Source organism: Gallus gallus, chromosome 2 (genome assembly GCF_016699485.2).
Source record: "Gallus gallus isolate bGalGal1 chromosome 2, bGalGal1.mat.broiler.GRCg7b, whole genome shotgun sequence".
Classification (NCBI taxonomy): Eukaryota; Metazoa; Chordata; class Aves; order Galliformes; family Phasianidae; genus Gallus; species Gallus gallus.
In genome coordinates this window covers 53354727-53376765 of record NC_052533.1, presented here as the reverse complement: position 1 = coordinate 53376765, position 22039 = coordinate 53354727, and the positions used below count along the sequence as shown (strand labels likewise).

Genomic DNA, 22039 nt, shown 5'->3' with positions numbered 1-22039 from the left:
TTTTAGAATAGCCTTTGTATTAGGTTCTGAACAGTGGAGGACATTTGATAATAGGCTGCTAACAAAAAGTCTTCTCAGTCTGATAACACCTTAAGTTCTGTTCTCTGTAGACTGCCAGTATAGCTAGACTAGTTAGTGTGTAAGAAAATAGCAGCAAAAAATGTCTTCTGCTAATATAACTTACTTTAGTCTTCCTATGTTAACCTTCCTTTTTCTGGAAGGCAGTTAAACTTAGCATAAATACAGTTTTGCAGCTTACTGTTGTGCTTTCTGGAAACCTTTGCCTGTGTAGCTATCAGAGATCATATTCCATTGCAAATTACAAATTCAACAAGAAATTTAAAAAATTGCTGTACTGCCCAATAACTCAGTGCATTGTTCTATGTTTTAAATACATGAGGAGACTGCATTTCTGGAGCATGCCTGAGAATCAGTAAAGATGTGCAAGCTGATAACGCTTTCTGGCAAATCACACTGCTACGACTGAATACAGTATTTTCCTACAAATGATCTTACTGCTTTTTTGCTGAAAGTTATTGATCCTTCTGAGTATTTTCACCAGCTTCAGTGGGTCCAATGCTTCATAGTAAAAGCTTAAAAAAATAGGACCTTCTCCCTGCCTACCTTCAAGCTATGCTTCTTTGTAGGAAGGTTACGGAACCTCATGTGGCCTGTAGCTTCCCAGACTGTTAACATTTTTTTACTGCAGATGTCTAAGAGTGATTCTTATTCTGCTAGCATTAAAGACAGAGTCTTTCACACAGCCACTTGATTATGTTCTTAAAAATGAGATAATGACAATTTCCACTCTGGTTATACTCATGGGCAGCCTGCTCTAGGTGATTCTGCTTGAGCTGGGGGATGGACAAGATGGTCTCCTGAAGTCCTTCCAATCTCAACCTATTTTGCAGGTTTCTGAAGACCAAACTATAGCTGAGGCAAAATATAATTCTACCAATCCTCTTTCCTTTACAACAAGTTTTTAGTAATAATATATTTTTGATCTTATTTTATTGTGATTTTACTTTCATGTTATCTTACACAAACTAAGTAGGAAAACATAGGACAGGAATTAAAAAAAAGAACAACATAAAGGGAATGATAAATATTTTCACAAAATTAAATTATGTGGCCTGCCATATCTGAGGAAAAAGGATATAAGTTCTTTTGAGAATTGTGGTTTAACTTGGCATGTAGCTAAACATCACACAGCCATTCACTCACTCCACACTCCCCCTCTTCACCTCAGATGGGATGAGGGAGAGAATTGGGGAAAAAAAAATAGAACTTGTGGGCTGAGATAAAAACTATACACTAAGAAAGAGGAAAATGGGAAAAGATGCAATTATAACAATATATATATATATATGTATATACTTTATACAGCCACAATGCAATTACTCCCTACCCACTGACCAACCCACAGCAATAAATACAACCGCCTGCTGATCTGTGGCCTGTCAGCAATGCAAGGTCTTACCACATGCCAACCAATGCCCAGCAACCCTCAAGTGGTGACTGTCCTATGTTCTGTTCTTCACCAATACTAGAGCACTGCCCCACCAGTGCAAGTCAATATACATCCCCACCCCCATTCAAACCTAGCTTACAGGTCTTTGAATGAACCCTGCTAATTCCTGTCCCAGAACCTTTTTGTCACTGTGAGATAAACCTTTCCCACATGTTACTGTCAGGTCTGGTGTCTTATAAAACCAGTCATTACCAAAAAAAACCCAAAGCCCTGCCTATAGCACCAGTCTTGTAGCCAGGCATTTATGGACTGGATCCTTCTATTCCATCCTATGTCATCACCTGAAAATGAAGAGAGGGAAGATAAAATAACTTGCGCCCCAGACCCTTTCACCAACCGTCCCAAGGCCTTGAAGACTTTGCTCATTACCCTCAGACTATGGGATGCAGCCTCTTCCCCACGTGGGAAGATCAGCAAGAGAGTTGTAGTCACGACCTTCTGCATGCCATATTGTAAATCCTTGGCCCAATTCTGGCCACCTGTCCTGGCACCACCATCCTCTTGCAGTCATGCTTATAGTGGTGAGTTCTTTTTCCCACTAAGTAGCATGTCCTGGCTTGGCCCTGGGCATGCTCCTATCACTCAGCAACAGCCAAGACATCACTGTTTCAGCTGAAACCAGTACAAGTGTTAAAAAGAACATAAAAGTAGACAAAAAAAAAAAATACCTAAATTTAAATTTAGAAAAAGTTTGGCTTTCTTGAGTTCCAAGGTGATATAGTCTCCTTGTTGTCCTTCTCCGTGGAAGATTACACCTTCACTTTCAGAGGTCTTAAATTTCAGAGAGATGACATCTTTCAATGTTTTCATTTTCTTGTTTCTGAATCTGTATGGTAACACTACGTGGCCATCAAAATTGATAACATCAGCCCCTAATGGAAAAAAAAAAAAAAAAAAGATAACATTGTTTATGAGTCGTTATATATTCTGGTAGCTATTGGAAAAACAGATATGCCATATGTGCATTGTATCTGAACAGAATAAAAACTTATGCAAGTGCAGTATGCATTGCAAATACATTTTTTATTGACCAAGGATTATTGCTATAAAAAGTAGGAACCAGGAAGGGCATAAGGATTAATTCATAGGATGTAAAAAAGCAGCATCAGGGGAACAAATACTATCACAGTACTAAAAATATTTTAGCTTCTCTTAAATGTAGTTGCTTTCCTACACATTTTCTTAACTAGGGATGACAATTTCCGAGTTGTCATTAATTACTCATATTATAACACTTCATCAAATATATGCATCTGTGAAGACTGTAAACACTAAGACATGAAACTAAAGAAATTGCTTAGAAGTTTTAAAATATTTTTCCTTGCCTTGTTAAGTTTATATGGAAATGTTTGATAAAATTTAGCTTCAACAGATCTTGAGAAGAAAAATTCCATCATTTGGACTAAGCTTTTAATCTAGGTTTGGTTTTATTCAAAATCAGGGAGGAAAACTGAGGGATGCAGTGGTTATCTTTTAAAGTTAATCCAATGTGCATGTAAAGGTTGTGTAATGTTACTAGAAAATTTTACGTACTCCTATTTTCATTTTTTAATCTCTAAAGAATGAGCCATAATTTTTCACAACTTTTATGGAGGCAAGGTCCAGAATTGATTTCCACAGAACTTCATTTCAATGAACAGACATACTTCTACTGAGTTTTGAATCTTCTCTTTTAAAAATAGTTCAGTAAAAAACAAAAACATTCCATTGTGCAATTAGTGTAGCAGAATCTTAAAAAATTCCATTATACGTTTTGTACATTACAATTAACAAACTGTATATTTCAATTCAAACATATGTTCCCCTAGTCTTAGTAAGGGTGACAAGTCATGAAAGCTATATTTTGATTATTCTCATTAGGAAGGCAGAGTGGTCTGAATCAGAGGAACCTTTTTTTTTTTTTTAAATTTACCTTCATCCTAAAATATTCTACACAAAGACCTGGGACATACTGGCTGTGTTTTTATGTACCCTAGGGAAAAAAGATGCTTTCCCTTATAAATCTAAAATTTCATTGAGAAATATAAATTACATATTATATCAAAGTATTTATTGTTTCCTAAGAATCAGCATGTTTCTGCATGAAGCAGAGAAAGGGATGTATAAAGGTAGCAAGACAGAAAGTCAAAAAAGGGATAATTAGGAATGCAAGCCATGAGATAAGTGTCGTGTAGGGATATTGTGATGGCGTTCACCCTCCTCTCATCCCCCTGCTCATTCACCCTCCTGGCCCCCAGCTTCTTTCCTCAGCTCCCTTCTTTGGACTGGTCTTGCTCACAAGGCCCTGCACGGGAAGTCAGTGAATGACAGTACTGATTACACTCTTGCTAAAATGGATTAACGACCATAAATCTGTCATAAACAGGGGAACAGGTAGCAGACCTCTGGTTCAACAGCTAAGGACCAATTGAGAATGAGCCTAAAAGGTGACCTATGACTATGGGTCAGACATCTTACCTGCATAAACAGTGAGCAGCCCAAGAGCCCCCTTTGAGCTCTCCTGCACGGCAGCTCACTGCACAACATGATTTTCCCTTTAGCAGTGATATCTTTCAAGGTTATGCTGAGGTGCGCAGTATAATGTAGTTGATTTTCAATTCGTGACAGGTACCTGCTGGACAGCTCTGTGTTTTGGTGGTGCAGCCTCAATCAGGACATTAGAACTAACTGTACTGCTTCAGTAGGAAACCAAATGTCAGGGATATAATTTCCTCAGGATCCATCCAAAATTAATTAATAACTTATTAGTTTCTAACAAATAATATAGAAGTGTTTGGTTTTGGTTTGGCTTGGTGTGTTTTGTGTGTGTGTGTGTAAGTTTATATATGAATTTTTCGTTTTAACTTTTCATTTTAATAAGTGGCCTTTTTTTCTTTAGTAACATACTAAAAAGAAGTGATTTAGCCAAAGCCACAATTAATTTTATCATGTGAAAAATATTTAATTTCCCCAAAATAGTGATGAAATTGTTGGCAAATGGTCTCTATCTTTGTTTTACAAAAGATACATCCATTGAGAAAAAAAGATATAAATACTACATGGAAAAAAAATCTACTTTTTAAATTTTGGAAAAAAATGTAATATGTTTTTAAAATATAAAATTTCATTCATACATGAAAAGCCACTTAAAGATTGTATTTTGACACTGAACAATGATAAGAGTAGTAAATGATTACTCTTATTTAGCCAAAGTAACCCAGAAAGACTGCATGGGATTAAGTTTTCTTTTGCTTAAACATTCTTTAAGAATATACAAACTATTTATATCCTTAAAATACACTTAAAGATACATTAACAGATGTCTTTTTAATGAGCTGTTGAAAACTAGTGCATTTATCTTTTTGACGCTGAACTTTACAGATATGTTGAAAAAGGTAGTAATCCCTAACCTATTCAGTATTAAAAACAAACAACACAAATTTGAGGTAATAGAAAAATTTCCATTTGCTTTTCATATATTTCTTAGGACTTTCTGGAAGTACATGCTTATTCACACTTGTTCTTTTCGGAGAGGGCATAAAAGATTATTTACTGTGTTTTTGCCTGATATGTGAAGTCTAAGCTAATAAGTCAGCCTCTTGCACAGACAAAGGTTTTTCAGAGACATTAAAGAAAACAAAATTGATTACAGAATAGTATCACAATTACAAACTGTGTTGTGAGATGGTGTAGCAGAAATACTAAGTCACCTCCTGAAACAGTGATTGAGGACCTGATGGAAAGACAGGGCCAACACAGGAGAGCTCAGGTGCATGCAGTGCACCTGAGTTACCAGAAGGGGTGGAGCCAGGATACACTCCTTCCCAGATCTCATTTAAGGGTTGGAAGTGGAGACAAAAGCATCTTGTTGGAGATCCCTGTCTATGTGAGGCCTTTACAGGCTTTTCAGAAAGGATAGACAGGATAGGTGGGGTGGGGTGGGGGTGGGGGAATTGCCCTCTGTGTTAGGAAGTGGATAGCTTGCAAAGAGCTGTGTCTGAGAAACAGCCATGATCAGACTTAGAGATTGTGGGTTAAGATCAAGGATTGGTCCAGTACAGAGCATCTAGTGGTTGGGATCTGCTGCAGGCCACCTGGTCAGAGGGAGCCTGTTGACGAGGTCTTCTTGCCTCAGCTACAGGAGATGTTGTGTTTGCAGGCTCTTGTCCTGATGGGGGGTTTCAACCACCTGTATATCTGTAGGGATAGCAGCATGGCAAGTGAGAGACAATCCAGGAGATTCCTGTAATCTGTTAAGGATAACTTCCTAGTCTAGGTATTAGATGGACCAACCCAAGGTGAAGCCTTATTGGACCTGGTCTCACCAATGCAGAGGACAACATTAGAGGGGTTAAGATTGGAGGCAGCCTGGGCTGTAGTGATCATGCCCTTTGGAGTTTGTTATCTTGAAGAATGCAGGCCTAGCAAAAACCAGAGTCAGGACCTTGAATTTCAGGAGAGCAAACTTCCAGCTGCTCAAGGAATTGCTGGATGGGATCCCCTGGGAAACTGTCCTTAAGGGCATGGGTACAGGACAGAGCTGGCAGCTCTTTAAGCACACCCTTCTGAGAGCACAACGGTTCTCCATCCCCAGCAGAAGTCAAGGAGGGGAGGCAGGTAACCAGAATGGCTGAGCAAGTATCTGCAGCTTAAACTGAGGGAAAAGAGGGCAATGTACAGGAAGTGGAAGCAGGGTTGTGTGCCCTGGGAGGAATACAGGGCTGTTGTCTGTGTGTGTAGAGATAGGATTAGGAAAGCCAAGGTGCAGACGGAGCTGAACTTGGCAAGGGATGTGAAAGATAACAAGAAGGGGTTCTACAGGTACCTAGGCAGGAGACAGGCCAAGGAGAGTGCTCCCCCTCTGATAAAAGGTAATGGAGAGTTGGCTTCCTCAAACATAGGAAAAGCTGAGGTACTCAGTGAGTGTTTTGCCTCAGTTTTCAATGGTGGTCAGACTTCCCATGTCTACCAGGACCCTGATCCTCTAGGTGAGGATGTGGGGAGTGGATTCCATTCCACTGAAATAGTGGAGTAAGTTCAAGAACTCTTCATGCAATAAGTCCACGAAGCTGGATGATATCCATCCTAGGGTTCTGAGAGTCAAGGCTGATGTAGTTTCTGAACCACTCTCCATCATATTTGAAAAATTGTGGCTGTCTGATGAAGTTCCTGGTGACTGGAAAAAGGGAAATATTTTTAAAAAAGGGAAAAATGATGACTCAAGGAACTACAGGCCAGTGCGCATCACCTCAGTTCCTGGGGAGATCATGAAACAGATCTTCCTAGAAGATATTTTAAGGCATGTATGAGACAAAGAGCTGATCTTCAGACCTCCTCAAAAACACACAAACAAAAACATTCCATTGTGCAATTAGTGTAGCAGAATCTTAAAAAAAATTCCATTATACGTTTTGTACATTACAATTAACAAACTGTGTATATTTCAATTCAAACATATGTAGTCAACATTATCTGCTATTATGTTTAAAAAGTTGCCTTTTTTTTTTTTGGCAACTTATGTCAGACATGCAGTTAAAAAAATGTTTACTTACAAGTAATGCCTGAAATATTATTTTTCATCCAGTTTCAGTGAAGTGACTAAAAAGATGCCTACAACCATATCTAAATGTCTGGGAATTTAGGGAATACCAAAATGATCTGCTGAGCCAATTTTTACTAGTTCTGAGTCCTCACTTCTACCAAGAGACTGCTTATGTACAGCATCAATGTAGGCTTCTTTTCACATTCCATAATTTCCATAAACACTTTTACAGTGATAAAGGAGTTATTTGAGTGTCAAAGAAAAGCACTGTATCACGTTTAACGATTTTCTACTGAAAGTATGTAAAAACATAACCAGTATTTCATAAATGATATCTATTTCATTGTTCAGTCACAAAATCCACAACCCATCTTGTATTAACTAAAAGACAGTCAGTTGAGACCAAGGCTTGCAGTTATGTTTATTAAGTGCCTGTCCATATGTCCTTTCATCATTAAGCAAAGTGAGTTTTCAAATATACAGACCAACACATTATGTTTCTGTCCTTCAGGATTTTTCCAGCTAGACCAGGCATGTCCAACCCATGGACCATGGGCCACTTGCGACCCAGAACTGCCTGTCACGTGGCCCAACCTCTGCCTCTCACCACCATGGCGATTAGTCTTCCTAACCTACCTGCCTGGTCTGGCCTTAGGTGCTTATCCATCACCTAGAAACAACCACACATAGGTCTGTTACTAACACCGTATTGACTGAAACCAGGACATGGGGAGAGCTCAGTGTACAGCTAACTCAGGTTATGGCAAATAATTTTATGCACTTTGATACTTTGGCTAAAAACAGTACTTACTGTGAACAGTGAAAAACATGCAGCCATACTTTCTGTTTTGATAAAGGAATTTGATAATAGGTTTCAAGACTGCTGAAAATAATGCTGAAATGCTGAAAATAAATAATTTTCTTTTTTATACTTGTGACCCTATTTTCAGTTCACATAAATCACCTGCAAATGTTTAAATGTAATGTATAGAGTTACAATCAGATATTAAACTCAGAACATTGATCCTGTCTCTTCATCAGACTTTTGTAAGACCTCTCTTAACAGGGGCAAATATCCCTTGCTTTACCACCCCACCTTATTCATGTCATTGCTCTCTGGCAGTACATAAATTTGTGAACAACAGTTTTCAAGGATGAAGCACGGGATGAATAAAATTTCATCAAAAATCTCTGACAAACACCTTGAGAACACACTAGGAATTGCAAGCATCGCTATCTAACCAGACTGATGCATTGGTTTCACAAAAAAGAAGCCAAATATCCTACTAGTTTTGTGGTTTTATTGCCCCCTTTTTGGTTTTATAAAAAGTATTAAAAAATAAAAGAAGGTTTGTTACTTATATACAGAAATTGTATTATAAATTTTACAAGAGATGCTCCAAAAGTAATGCCTCCTGCTTTATTATGTTGGCCCACGGTGTCAGAGGCAGATGCTGATAGTGTGGTAGTAGAGGTTGAAACTTCCTGACAATATTCCATTACATTTTGTGTGTGACAGATGGCAACAGAAGGGTAGTCTGACAAAATAGCCTCTGACATGGAAGTGCATAAGAAGCAAAGGTGGATAACTCAGTTCCTCCATGTGGAAAATTGGCACTCATTGACATTCATTGACAATTACTCAACATTGATGTAGACCAAACAGTGGATGTGAACACAATGAGTTGGTGGGAGGTAGATTTCAGTAGTTAGTTGTGAGAGCTAGTCACCTCTACTAGTGCAGATTTTTACAAGAGTGGCCTGCAGTCTCTTGTTCACTCCTGGTGAAAAGACATAGCTAATGGTGGTGATTATGTTGAAAAATAGTGTTATGAAGCTGAGAATTTGCTCAAGTAGTTTGCTCACTATCAAGTAGTGTTTCTATGCTCTTTGTATCTGTTGTAGTTTCCATGGAGGCATTACTTTCAGTAACATACGTATATGTAGCCCAAGACAATTCCTCTTTATTCAGTACATCCCAGTCAAGCCAGAAGGCTGGATACCCATGCACAAAACACTAACATTTAGGTCACTCTGAAAGTAATGCCTGCTGTTTAGTTACACGCAAACTATAAGGGGTGTTGGTTGGTGCTTAGCTAAACATGAGCCATCAGTATGCCCAAGAAGGCCAATGGTACCCTAGCTTGTACCAGAAATAGTGCTGCCAGCAGGAGCAGGGAAGTGATCATCCCTCTGTACTCAGTTATGGTGAGGCTGCATCACAAGTACTGTGCTCAGTTTTGGGCCCCTCACTAGAAGAAAGATATTGAAGCCCTGGAGTGTGTGGGGTCTGGTGCACAAATCTTACGAGGAGTGGCTGAGAGAGCTGGGATTGTTCAGTCTACAGAAGAGGAGGCTCAGGGGTGACCTAATTGCTCTCTACAACTACCTGAAAGAAAGTTGCGGCAAGGTGGGTGTCAGCCTCTTCTCCTTTGTAACTAGTAATAGGACTAGAGGAAATGGCTACCAGCTGTGCCAGAGGAAGTTCAGGTTGGATGTTAGGAAATACTACTTCTCTGAAAGAGTGGTCAGGCACTGGAATGGACTGCCCTTGGAGTGGCAAGTTAGATCAGAAAAAGGTAATACTCTTTCTTTCTCTACTTGAATCAGTCACAGGCTCCACAACATTTTTCCTGTGGAAATAAAAGTGATTAAGAAGACCGAGGGGATAGATTCTATAGTGCAAGTTTCCTCGTGTCTCTCTAAGACATTGTCACTCTACATTCTACTGGAGTAAAAGGCACCTACAGTGCATTTTTGCTTCATGTTATTTTTGAACATATTTGATGTAATAGCAGCTTAACATCACCAAAATAGACATATTACATCACTGAAAGATTTTCAGGCTCTTTCCAATTGCCTATATATATGTACAGATATATATTAATATGTAGATATTTTCATGGATCACCTCAACCTATCATGACTCCCACAGCATTGACTTTACATCCTGTAAAGGAAGTCAAAGGGAAGAATTTAATTTTGGGGGGATTTTTAGATCCAGCCAAATTAAATAGAACAATAACTTAGTCTGGTACAACACTGTCTCTATAAAACACGTCTTGCCAGATAACTCCAATAAAAATACTCACTAAGATCTAAGTTCAACTAAAAGTTAGAATCTGATCTAATACTTTAGAATGACAAGTTCCAGGACTGTGAACACGTATGAAATAAAGTATCAAAACAGCAAATTACAATTGCAGTACAAGAAATGCATTAAAATTTAATTCGGTAACTTAAGAAGAACATTTACTCAGACAGAGCTGATGTAGCTCTCTGAAATGAGGGCACTCTGGTTCATATTCCGAGTCTGTATTCAGAATCAGCAATATATGAATTTGGGGATGGGCTATCTCATTACTACAGTAAATAAATTATTTCTGGAGCTTATTTTGACGAAACGTAAAGAATGACTAGAAAAATATTGTAAAAGAGATTTTGTAAAACCTGTTGATTTTACTTAAAAAAAATCCAATTAACATGCTTTTGAAGTTAGGAATGTTAGAAAAACATGAGAATTGTTTACAGAAAAAAGTATATACATTAAAGTTCTATTTTTAAACACAATGTAATTACAAAGTTCATGCCTCTATGTAAAGTAAACCTGCTAAGTATATGATAAGCTGTCATACAACTGCCATGAAAAAATGTTACAAACAAATAAATTAATGGATATTATGGTTTAAGTCACTGTCATAAAAAAATACACAGCATAAATAGACAGTCCTACATAAAATGTCATAGATTCTCTTCCATTGGTATTCATTAAAGTTAATTTCTGCTGTTTGTAGGATCCCCTACGTAGAACATACCACCTTTCCCCTAAGACCAGCTGGCATCTCTCTGTATCATCTGCATAAGTTACCCAGACTGTCAAGCATGTGACTCACAGCTGATCAAAACATTACTTGATTTTTGTAGGCTGTGGGTTCTCAACATGATGCTCATGAAATAGAATTATCTTTTTCCTACCTAGATCAGTCTCTTAGTCATGCAGTTATGTTCTTTTCATTATTAATTGACATAAATTCTTATCACATACTTTAACAAAGTTGAGTAAAAGTATCACATATTTCTAAAACATGGCCCTGAATATTATGTTTTGAAAATCATTCAATTAAAAAAGAAACAGAACTAATCTTTGATTAAGTAACTTTATTTTATTCATAGCTATGCTGCCAGCATGCACACTGGCCTGTATTCAATCACCTAAAGATTAAATAGCAATTACGTTTAAGAGTCATTATGTGTAGAAAAGTGGTAATGACTTACGTTCCTTCTACAATGACCCTCAGCTATTTAATATCACAATAATAACCATGATGAGAAATGGTACAGTAAAACATATAGTTCCTATACTTGCAGTGTAAATATATAATATTTTTCATCCTTAGCCACTAAACTAGCTACCATTAGTAGGAAAGAGACAGTAAATAAGTGTATACATATATATTTGTATATTTATTTAGTGCAAGAGAGAGACAGGGAAAGAAGAAGAGAGACAAAAATGTGGTAAGATAGGAAAAAAGTAACTGACAATATTGAAAATAAATATATACATTTAAATAGGAAATAGAAATCTGATTACTTCAACCTGAATCCTCCACTGTTGGATTTCCTGAGATATGGATAAGCACTATTGATATGTTAAAAATACAACACCACTTTCATCTGGCTAGGAAAATGTATTAGCCCTTAATCCAATATATTTCTGAGATGCCACATTTAAGCAGTTTTCCTCTGAAGAACAATAAAGTCAAAAAATCTTTAAGAAATTGTTAGGAAATCTGGTGACAATGACCCCAATTCCCAAATCTCAAAGGAAAATAAGTCACCACCCACAAGTCTTGCTACCTGGAGTAGTAGACTCAGGTAGGCTTGTGCAGATATTTTTGTCCTATACTTCAGGCTACTTGCAGAATTTGGTAAGTTTTGGTCAGGGAACCAAATCTGTAAAAGAGATTCCTTTTTGTGTTTCAAAATAATTCATTTAATTAATTATAAACAACTTCAAATTAGACTCAGACTCCAAAACTTCCCTATTCTCTCCTTTTCTGGTGATAGAAATGTAACTCTATGTCATGGTTTTATGATTTTTGTTATCAGTATTTCACATCATAATATCATGTAGTGCACTGGGAGTGAAAGAGTTAATACTCCAGTTCCATGGATAATGGATAGTCTGGGGTCCCTGTCCCAGAAAAGAGGAAGACCTACATCCCCCAGAGGACTGTCAACTGTTCTGTTACCATTTCTGCTCAGTGGGAAAGATAAGAACGATGCATAGATCAAGTGACCTCCCCTTTTTGATCGTCTGGCTCGTCTCTGCTCCCAGCCATATTGTCTCAGCTTAATTAGAGTAAGGCCTTCAGTTTTTCAGACACCCTCTCTCATATTCTTTTATTTATTAGCTTCAGTTCTAATTATATTGTGTTATATTGTATTATAGTGTGCTATTTTGCATTCCGATATCATATTTAGTAAACTAGTTTTTTTCTCCTCAGATCATTGTCACTGTTTTGTTTTTAGGCCCATCTCCCTTCTTCTTCCCCTTTCCCATTCCCTGGGCTTGGATCCACGGGTCCCCCTGACCCACTTGTCTATTATAGAATCATAGAATCACAAGGTGGGAAAAGACCTATAAGATCTTTTAGTCCAACTGTCCTCACACTAACAGTGCTACCACAAGCCAATAAACCATATCTTGTAGCTTCTCATCCAGACACCTCTTGAACACTGCCAGGAACGGCGACTCCACCATCTCCCTGGGCAAGCCATTCCAGCACCTGACCACTCTCTGAGAGAAAGAGTTTTTCCTTATGTCTAGTCTAAACCTCCTCTGGTACAACTTGTGGCCATTTCCTCGGGTCCTGTTTGTTGCTTGGGAGAAGAGGCCAAATGCCTCCTTATCACAACCTCACTTCAGGAAGCTGTAGAGTGCAATAAGGTCTCCTCTGAGCCTCCTCTTCTCCAGACTAAACAATCCCAGCTCCCTCAGCTGCTCCTCATAAGATCTGTGCTCCAAACAACTCACTTGTCTTGTTGCCCTTCTCTGGACACGTTCCAGGCCCTCAATGTCTTTCGTGTAGTGAGGGGCCCAAAACTGAACACAGTACTCAAGGTGCGGCCTCACCAGTGCTGAGTACAGGGGAATGATTACCTCCCTGCTCCTGCTGGCCACACCATTTCTAATGCAGGCCAGCATGGCATTGGCCCTCTTGGCCACCTGGGCACACTGTCGGCTCATGTTCAGCTGAGCATCAAGCAACAGCCCCGGGTCCCTTTCCTCTTCACAGTCATCCAGCCACTCAGTCCCAAGCCTATAGCACTGCATGGTGTTACTGTGGCCAAAATGCATGACCGGGCACTTGGCCTCGTTGAACCTCATCCCATTCACCTCGGCCCAGAGATCCAGCTTATCTAGATCCCTCTGAAGGGCCTCTCTACTCTCAGGCAGATCAACACCACCTCCCTATTTGGTGTCACCTGCAAACTTACACTCAATCCTCACATCTAGGTCACCAATAAAGATATTAAACAAGGTGGGCCCCAGTACCTACCCCTGGGGGACACCACTTTTTACGAGTCGCCAGCCGGACTTAACTTCTACACGTTGGGCACGGCCCTCTAGCCAGTTCCTTACCCAAAGAAGGGTATACCTGTCCAGGCCACGGGCAGCCACTTTCCCCAGGAGAATACTGTGAGAGACCATGTCAAAGGCTTTGCTGAAGTCTAGGTAGACTGCATCAACAGCCTTTCCCTCATCTACCAGTCTGGTCACCCAGTTGTAGAAGGAGATGAGGTTGGTCAAGCACAGTCTGCCAGTCTGAGCCAGTGCTGGCTGGGCCTGATCCCCTGGATGCTACGCACATGCGGTGTGATCTCACCCAAGATGATTTGCTCCATAACTTTCCCAGGTACCGAGGTCAGGCTGACAGGCCTGTAGTTCCCCGGGTCCTTCTTACAGCCCTTCTTGCAAATGGGAGTCTCCAATCCTCTGGAACCTCTCCAGATAACCAAGAGCGCTGGTAGATGGTGGAGAGCGGATCGGCAATCACCCTCACCAGCTCCCTCAGCACCCGAGTGTGGAGCCCAGTCTGGTCCTAGGGACTTGTGACAGTCCAGATGGAGGAGGAGCTCTCTAACTGTCTCCACCTGAATCACCGGGGGTGTATTCTGCATACCATCCCAGACTTCCAGATCAGGGCATAAAGTGCCCCGAGGATAACTGATCTGCCTATTAAAGGCAGATGTAAAGAAGGTGTTGAGGACCTCAGCCTTCTCCTTATCCTCAGTGGTCACATTCCCCGCTGCATCAAGTAAAGGATGGAAATTCTCCTTAGTTCTTCTCTTACTGTTGATATATTTGTGAAAGCATTTCTTATTCTCTTTTACTGCAGTGGCCAATCTGAGCTCAAGTTGGGCTTTTGCCTTCCTAACTCCCGCCCTGCATACCTTAGCAACTTCCTTGTAATCTCCCCAAGTAGCCTGCCCCTTCTTCTAGTGGACCTAGACTCTCTTTTTCTTCCGGAGTCTCAACAGTAGTTCCCGGTTCATTAAGAAGACTGCACACCAGTCTTCTTCCTCTACTGCTCGCCTTATGGCATTCAGGCCTGTTCTCATGCCTTTAAGATTTCCATCTTGAGGAGCATCCAGGCTTCCTGGACCCCTTTACCCTTAAGGAACAACTCCCAAGAGACCCCTGCAACAGATCAAAGTCCACCCTCTGGAAGTTCAAGATAGGAGTTTTGCTAGTCATCCTTCTGACACCTCCAAGAATAGAGAATTCTAGAATTTTGTGGTTGCTCTGCCCAAGACAGTCCCCAGCCTTCACACCTCCCACCAGTCCTTCTCTGTTAGTGAAGAGCAGGTCTAGCAGGACACCACCCCTGGTAGGCTCTTGTACCAGCTGTGTAAGGAAGCTATCTTCCACCCACTCTAGAAGCCTCCTGGACTGCTTCCTCTGTGCTGCATTATATTTCCAACATACATCAGGGAAGTTGAAGTCTCCCAAGAGATCAAGTGCTGGCAATCGTTCAACATCCACAAGCTGCTCATAGAATGCCTCGTCCTCTTCATCGTGATTAGGCAGTCTATAACAGACTCCCACCAAGATGTCGCCCCTACAGGCCTTCCCCCTTATCCTTACCCACAGACACTCAACTTCAACATTCCCAACCCCAAGCTCTTCAACATCAAAACAGTCTTTAATATAAAGGGCCACACCACCACCCTTCCTTCCTTGTCTATCCCTTCTGAAGAGCTTGTAAGCATCCATCACAGCACTTCAGTCATGGGAGTGGTCCCACCATGTTTCAGTAATAGCAACTAGATCATAGTTACCCTGACTCACAATTGCTTCCAACTCCTCTTGCTTGTTGCCCGTGCTGCGTGCATTGGTGTAGATGCACTTCAGCCAAGTCATCTGCCTCACCCCCAGCTCAAGCTAGTCATTCCCCTAGGTTCATCTCTTGTGAGCCCTGTTTTGTCCCCTTCCCCCATCGTAGCTAGTTTAAAGCTCTGTCGATAAGCCCTGCTAGCTCCTGCAATAGGATTTGTTTCCCCCTTTGAGATAGGTGGTTTCCATGCATGGACAACAGGCCAGGGGCCAAGTAAACTGCCCCGTGATCAAAGAACCCACATTTTTTGGCTCAGCACCAGTCTCTGAGCCTATTAGCTTGAATTACTAAAGAATCCCTGCTAACAGCAGGTAGCAGTGAATTTACATTGGACAGAATAGCAAAGTACTTTCCAGAGAAAAGCTTATCAGTCTACCTGAAATCAAATCAACAATATTCATAGGAAATTTAGCATGCACACATCTTTCAAAATTGCTAATGGCCTCTACATGATCAACTCTGCACACTTCATACGAAACATTTCACTGGGATTAAAAATATAAAGGTTCTGTACTACTGACTGCTGGCAACCTTAGGTGAAATTTTTCTCACTTTTTTCATTTCCATTAACTCTATTTCATCTGCCTCTTTCTTTTCTTTTCTTTTCTTTTCTTTTCTTTTCTTTTCTTTTCTTTTCTTTTCTTTCTTTTCTTTTCTTTTCTTTTCTTTTCTTTTCTTTTCTTTTCTTTTCTTTTCTTTTCTTTTCTTTTCTTTTCTTTTCTTTTCTTTTCTTTTCTTTTCTTTTCATTCCTTTCCTTTCCTTTCCTTTCCTTTCCTTTCCTTTCCTTTCCTTTCCTTTCCTTTCCTTTCCTTTCCTTTCCTTTCCTTTCCTTTCCTTTCCTTTCCTTTCCTTTCCTTTCCTTTCCTTTCCTTTCCTTTCCTTTCCTTTCCTTTCCTTTCCTTTCCTTTCCTTTCCTTTCCTTTCCTTTCCTTTCCTTTCCTTTCCTTCTCTTCTCTTCTCTTCTCTTCTCTTCTCTTCTCTTCTCTTCTCTTCTCTTCTCTTCTCTTCTCTTCTCTTCTCTTCTCTTCTCTTCTCTTCTCTTCTCTTCTCTTCTCTTCTCTTCTCTTCTCTTCTCTTCTCTTCTCTTCTCTTTTCTCTTTTCTTCTCTTTTCTCTTTTCTCTTCTTTTCTCTTCTTTTCTTTTCTTTTCTTTTCTTTTCTCTTCTTTTCTCTTCTTTTCTCTTCTTTTCTCTTCTTTTCTTTTCTCTTCTTTTCTCTTCTTTTCTCTTCTTTTCTCTTCTCTTCTTTTCTCTTCTTTTCTTTTCTTTTCTCTTCTCTTCTCTTCTCTTCTCTTCTCTTCTCTTCTCTTCTCTTCTCTTCTCTTCTCTTCTCTTCTCTTCTCTTCTCTTCTCTTCTCTTCTCTTCTCTTCTCTTCTCTTCTCTTCTCTTCTCTTCTCTTCTCTTCTCTTCTCTTCTCTTCTCTTCTCTTCTCTTCTCTTCTCTTCTCTTCTCTTCTTCTTCTTCTCTTCTCTTCTCTTCTCTTCTCTTCTCTTCTCTTCTCTTCTCTTCTCTTCTCTTCTCTTCTCTTCTCTTCTCTTCTCTTCTCTTCTCTTCTCTTCTCTTCTCTTCTCTTCTCTTCTCTTCTTTCTTTTCTTTTCTTTTCTTTTCTTTTCTTTTCTTTTCTTTTCTTTTCTTTTCTTTTCTTTTCTTTTCTTTTCTTTTCTTTTCTTTTCTTTTCTTTTCTTTTCTTTTCTTTCTCTTGTTTTCTCTTGTTTTCTTTTCTTCCTTTTTTTTTTTTTTTTTTTTTTTTTTAAGATTAAAACATTTTTAGAGTAAGGACCTTCACTTGCAGCATTCTTTTCTTAACATATGATGTAAGCCTTATGCCTGCTGTATGGGCACTAACACATATACTAATTCTGTATAACTAAAAAGTATTAATCACGAATCTATCCTTTAAAAGCATCTATCTTTCAAAAACATAAAATGCATCAAAACGCCTCTGGCTGGGCTGCCACACATGTAGAATATTTTGTTGTTGTTATAAATCATGGGTACCAAAATATCATTATGACAATTGTAAGCACATAAACAATGTATTATCAACATATTGACTTGATGGCCAAGCCGGCCAATGGGATCCTGAGGCGCATTGAAAGGAGCATGGCCAAAAGGTCCAGGTGTGCCATGTTCTGGGTGCAATATCCACTGGAGGTGCACCAACAGCACTTGGCACTTTCCAATGTTTCTCTGAATCTCAAGGAACAGGCTTTTTCTTATTATCTTTTTTCCTATTGATTCCTATCTCACTGAGGTTATTATAATGCCAGTATACTATTAAGACCCTTATTTTTTCTAGCTTTTATTCAAATCTGTCTCTAAAAGTGGCTCCAGAAAATCATTTAAGATGAATGATGTGAGATGCACTCGGTCTGAAAAACTCTACTTGTTAGGGAGTTAGCAAAAAAAAGACTTCCATGGCATCATGTCTTTCCTCCATATTCCAGTAATTTATTTTCCTGAACAGTTAATTTTTCATTTTTTTCCCAGTCATAAAATCTCTGAGATACCTGTTTATTGGCACTTTATAAAAATGGGAGTATTTTGTCCTGAGAACCTAATACATGGTGCATCCCTTCTTCTCTTTGAAGTAAGTTTATTCAAATGGCTAAATTACATAAAAAGAAAAGAAGGTGGTGCTGAAGGTCTGTTAAATCCTGAGACTGAACATGTAATTCAAAGACAGCTAAAAATGTCTTCAGGATACAATTTAAACTGCTTAGTTTTCATTTTCTTGAAGTTGCACTATCATGAGAATTATATTCCTGAGAAAGGGATGGGCAACATGAGGAGAGTATAGAGAAGTTGTTTGGATATGCAGGGAGAAAATTAGGAAGGCAAAAGCCCAGCTTGAACTCAACGTGGCTTTTGGGGTAAAAGAAAACAAAAACACTTTTTTCCAATTATATTAACAGAAGAGGACTGTTGTAGTAGGCGTCTTGCGGGGCTATGGGATGTACGGGACAGGCCTCTCCCTAAGCATAGAGAGACAGTGCTATCGTGCTGACCTTGATGCAGAGAAAACAGGAGAAGAAGAAGGATGAGAAAAGAATGTGGAAATGGCCAAATAAGGCACAATGTTATCTGGTGTGAACCAATCAGAGTGGGACATGACAGCACGGTTTTGTAAGTAAAAATGTATATAAGCTGTGTTTAGTAGTGAATAAACGCCATTTTGTTGCTCATCGTATTGGTGTGTGTCTGCAGTCATTTGGCCCTGATCAGGCTATTGGTCAGTGCGTGCAGAGGCCTAACACAGGTGGCTAACATCGTTGTTGCTGAAAGCAACAGAGGACTAAGGAGAATCTCCATGCTTTACTGGATGTACTGGGGAACGTGACCGCTGAGGATAAGGAAAGGCTGATGTTCTCAATACCTTCTTTACATCTGTCTTTAAAAGTCAGACCAGCTATCCTTAGGGTACTCTACTCCCTGACCTGGAAGTCTCAGGTGGAAACAGAGACCTACTGCTCCACCTGTACAGTGACTAGTTCATGAGGTCAGATAGGACCCACCCAAAGGTGCTGAGGGAGCCGGTGGAGGTGATAGCCAAGCTGCTTTCCACCATCTATCAGTGGTCCTGGTCAACTGGACGGGTTCCAGAGGATTGGAAGCTTGCCAGTGTGACTCCCATCTACAAGAAGGGTTGTAAGGAGGATCTAGGGAACTTCATGTCAATCAGCCTTACCTTGGTGCCAGGAAAGGTTATGGAGCAGATCATTGTGAGCGAGATCACATGGCATGCGTGGAACAACCAGAGGATCAGGCTCAGCCAGCACGGGCTCATGAAAGGCAGGTCTTGCTGGACCAACCTGATCTCCTTCTATCATCTAGTGGCCCGCCTGGTGCAGGAAGGAAAGGCTGTTGATGTGGTCTACCTAGACTTCAGCAAAGCCTTTGACACTGTCCTAGACAGTATTCACCTGGAGAAGCTGGCAGCCCATAGTTTGGACAAGTGCACTCTTTGCTGGATAAAGGACTGTCTTGGATGACCAGGCCCAGAGAGTGGTAGCAAATGGAGTTAAGTCCAGTCCTGAAAGGTGTTCCCAAGGGGTCAGTACTGGGGCTTGTCTTGATCGGTATCTTTACTGATGACCTGGATGAGGGAAATGAGTACACTCTCAGTAAGTTTGAGGATGACACCAAAGTGCCTATCTTCCTGGGGGTAGGAGAGCCCTGCAGAGGGATCTGGACAGGCTGGATAGCTGGGCTGAGGCTAATGGGATGAAGTTCAGCAAGACCAAGTGCCATGTCCTGCACTTTGGCCACAACAACCCCAAGAAATGCTACAGGCTTGGGGCAGAGTGGCTGGAAGACTGTGTAGAGGAAATGGACCTGGGGGTGTTGGATGCTGAGCTGAACATGAGACAGCAGTATACCCAGGTAGCCAAGAAGGCCAGTGGCATCCTGACTTGTATCAGAAATAGTGTTGCCAGCAAGAGCTGGCAACTGTACTCAGCCCTGGTGAGGCTGCACGTTGAGTACTGTGTTCAGTTTTGGGCCTCTGAGTACTAGAAATACATTGAGGCCCTGGAGCAAGTTCAGGGAAGGGCAACAAACCTGGTGAGAGGTCTGGAGCACAAGTCTTATGAGGATTAGCTGAGGGATTTGGGATTATTTAGTCTGGAGAAGAGGAGGCCCAAGGGAAATCTTATTGCTCTCTACAGCTGCCTGAAGGGAGGTTGTGGTGAGACGGGGATCAGCCTCTTCTCCCTGGTAACTAGCAATAGGACTAGAGGGAACGGCTACAAGTTGTGCCAGAGGAAGTTCGTGTTGGACGTTAGGAAAAATTTCTCCAAAAGATTGGTCAGGTGCTGGAATGGGATGCCCATGGAGGTGGTGGACTCATTGTCCCTGGAGGTGTTCAATAAACAATTAGATGTTGTATTGAGGGACATGTTTTAGTGTGAAATATTGGTGACAGGTGGATGGTTGGACGGGATGATCTTGGAGATCTTTTCCAATCTTCTATGATCTATGATTCTATGATTCTATGATCTTCTTTTATCAGTGGTAAAGTGAGAGGCAGTAGTTCATAACATAATTTCACTTTGCTAAAAGCTTCTCCAGTTTTTCTAGTTGTAACAATCATGCTTTAGTTAATGTTTTTCTAGGTCATAATACAACTGTAGTTACCAACTAGACAAAACAGAAGCTGTTTATTATATAAGATTTTATACTTTAAATAATTTTTAGTATGCATAGCATTTTTATGCATAGCATTGTGATCACGTATAGGAACTGTTGAATCACAGCCTGAACCTCTGATTGACCACCTGAGGCAAGCGCTGAGTCAGCTGCAGGGGCACGAGTGATCGTAATTTCACCTGAGTGACTGGAAGGGGTGGAGCCTGGCTCCACACCTCCTAGACCCCATTTAAGGGCTGACTCCCGAGGAGGAAGGATCTCTATCTGGAGATCACTCCTCTTGGAGTCCTTTTGTGAGCCCAGGATAGGGGTAAGATCTTTATTTCATTTCTCCTTTGTAATGCAATAATCTCTCTGGTCCAATACCTGTTTGCTACATGCAGATCAAAACCTCGTATTTCAGATATCTTGCAAGTATGTACTAGATGCTTCAAATATTCTTTATCTCTAGCTACGTTGTTTTCAATTAAATTTGGTAAGGACAACATTTATATTGTAAGTAATTCAGCATTTTTACATTTTATCACAGTGATTTACTAGATGCGAGAAGACTTCCTTGCAACTGTGTATGTGTTAATTCTTCATTGTGAAACCCAGCATCTGATCTTGGCTCTCGGTGGGAATGTTAAAGTATATAATTACGCTCTGAATCCAGGTACAGTAAGGAACTGAGTTTACTTGAAAACAGATAGTCTTTGTTTATACTATTTATTAAGAAAGTAAATTGCAAGAGCTTCAGGTCAATAAAAAAGGACAAAACTGACTCTCACACAGTAAACAGCCAAAACAGATCTCAATTCTTATTAAACTTCTGAACTTTCTACTTATGAAAAAAACAGCAAAGAAAGGAGTTGCACCATGCCATAAAACATTCTATTTACTCAGTGAATAAATTATCCATGTAATGGATAAGTCTACCTGTACAAACTTTAAGCGTATGTCTGACTAGATGAAGCCCTTGATTAAATATTTACATCTGAATGAAAACAGGAAGATGCACAGTTGACCTATGAAATATTCAGTACTTCTCTTTTTGAGCTGATATCACTAAGTTTAATCTGATGCTGTGTAATCTTTCCAAACATGTCTTCTAACGTTTTAATGCTCTAAGAAAAGTCACTTCTAAAGGCCAAATTTTTCTTCCTAATTCATGTTCTTTGTTCTTTCTTCACGTAATCATTCTTAAATGCCTCTTTGTCACTTCTTACAGCTGGTGAGCTCATACTTGAACATTCAAAAGGAGCTGCATACACACTTGAATAAGGAATATGCGGCAGAAATAGTTACTCACACAGTAAAAAATCTTGATGTTGTCATTCAAATTTATGTAGTTGACTCTAAAAAGCAATGTGTGCAAGATGTAGGCAACACTCAGACACCCCCCCCCCCCCACCATGCTTTCTTTCCTTAATGCTGACTGAAGGCAGCTCCCTCAGC

General features: G+C 40.1%; 1 protein-coding gene across 4 annotated transcripts in view; it reads right to left on the bottom strand.

The window, feature by feature from the left end:
• Window positions 1-22039, bottom strand: part of CNTNAP2 (contactin associated protein 2) — a 909905-nt gene that overhangs the window by 486367 nt on the left and 401499 nt on the right. For all 4 annotated transcript variants that reach the window (XM_025147595.3, XM_025147597.3, XM_025147596.3 and 1 more), the window contains one exon: window positions 2200-2403. In XM_025147595.3, the coding sequence (XP_025003363.2) occupies window positions 2200-2403 (204 nt within the window). The remainder of the gene's footprint in view (window positions 1-2199; window positions 2404-22039) is intronic.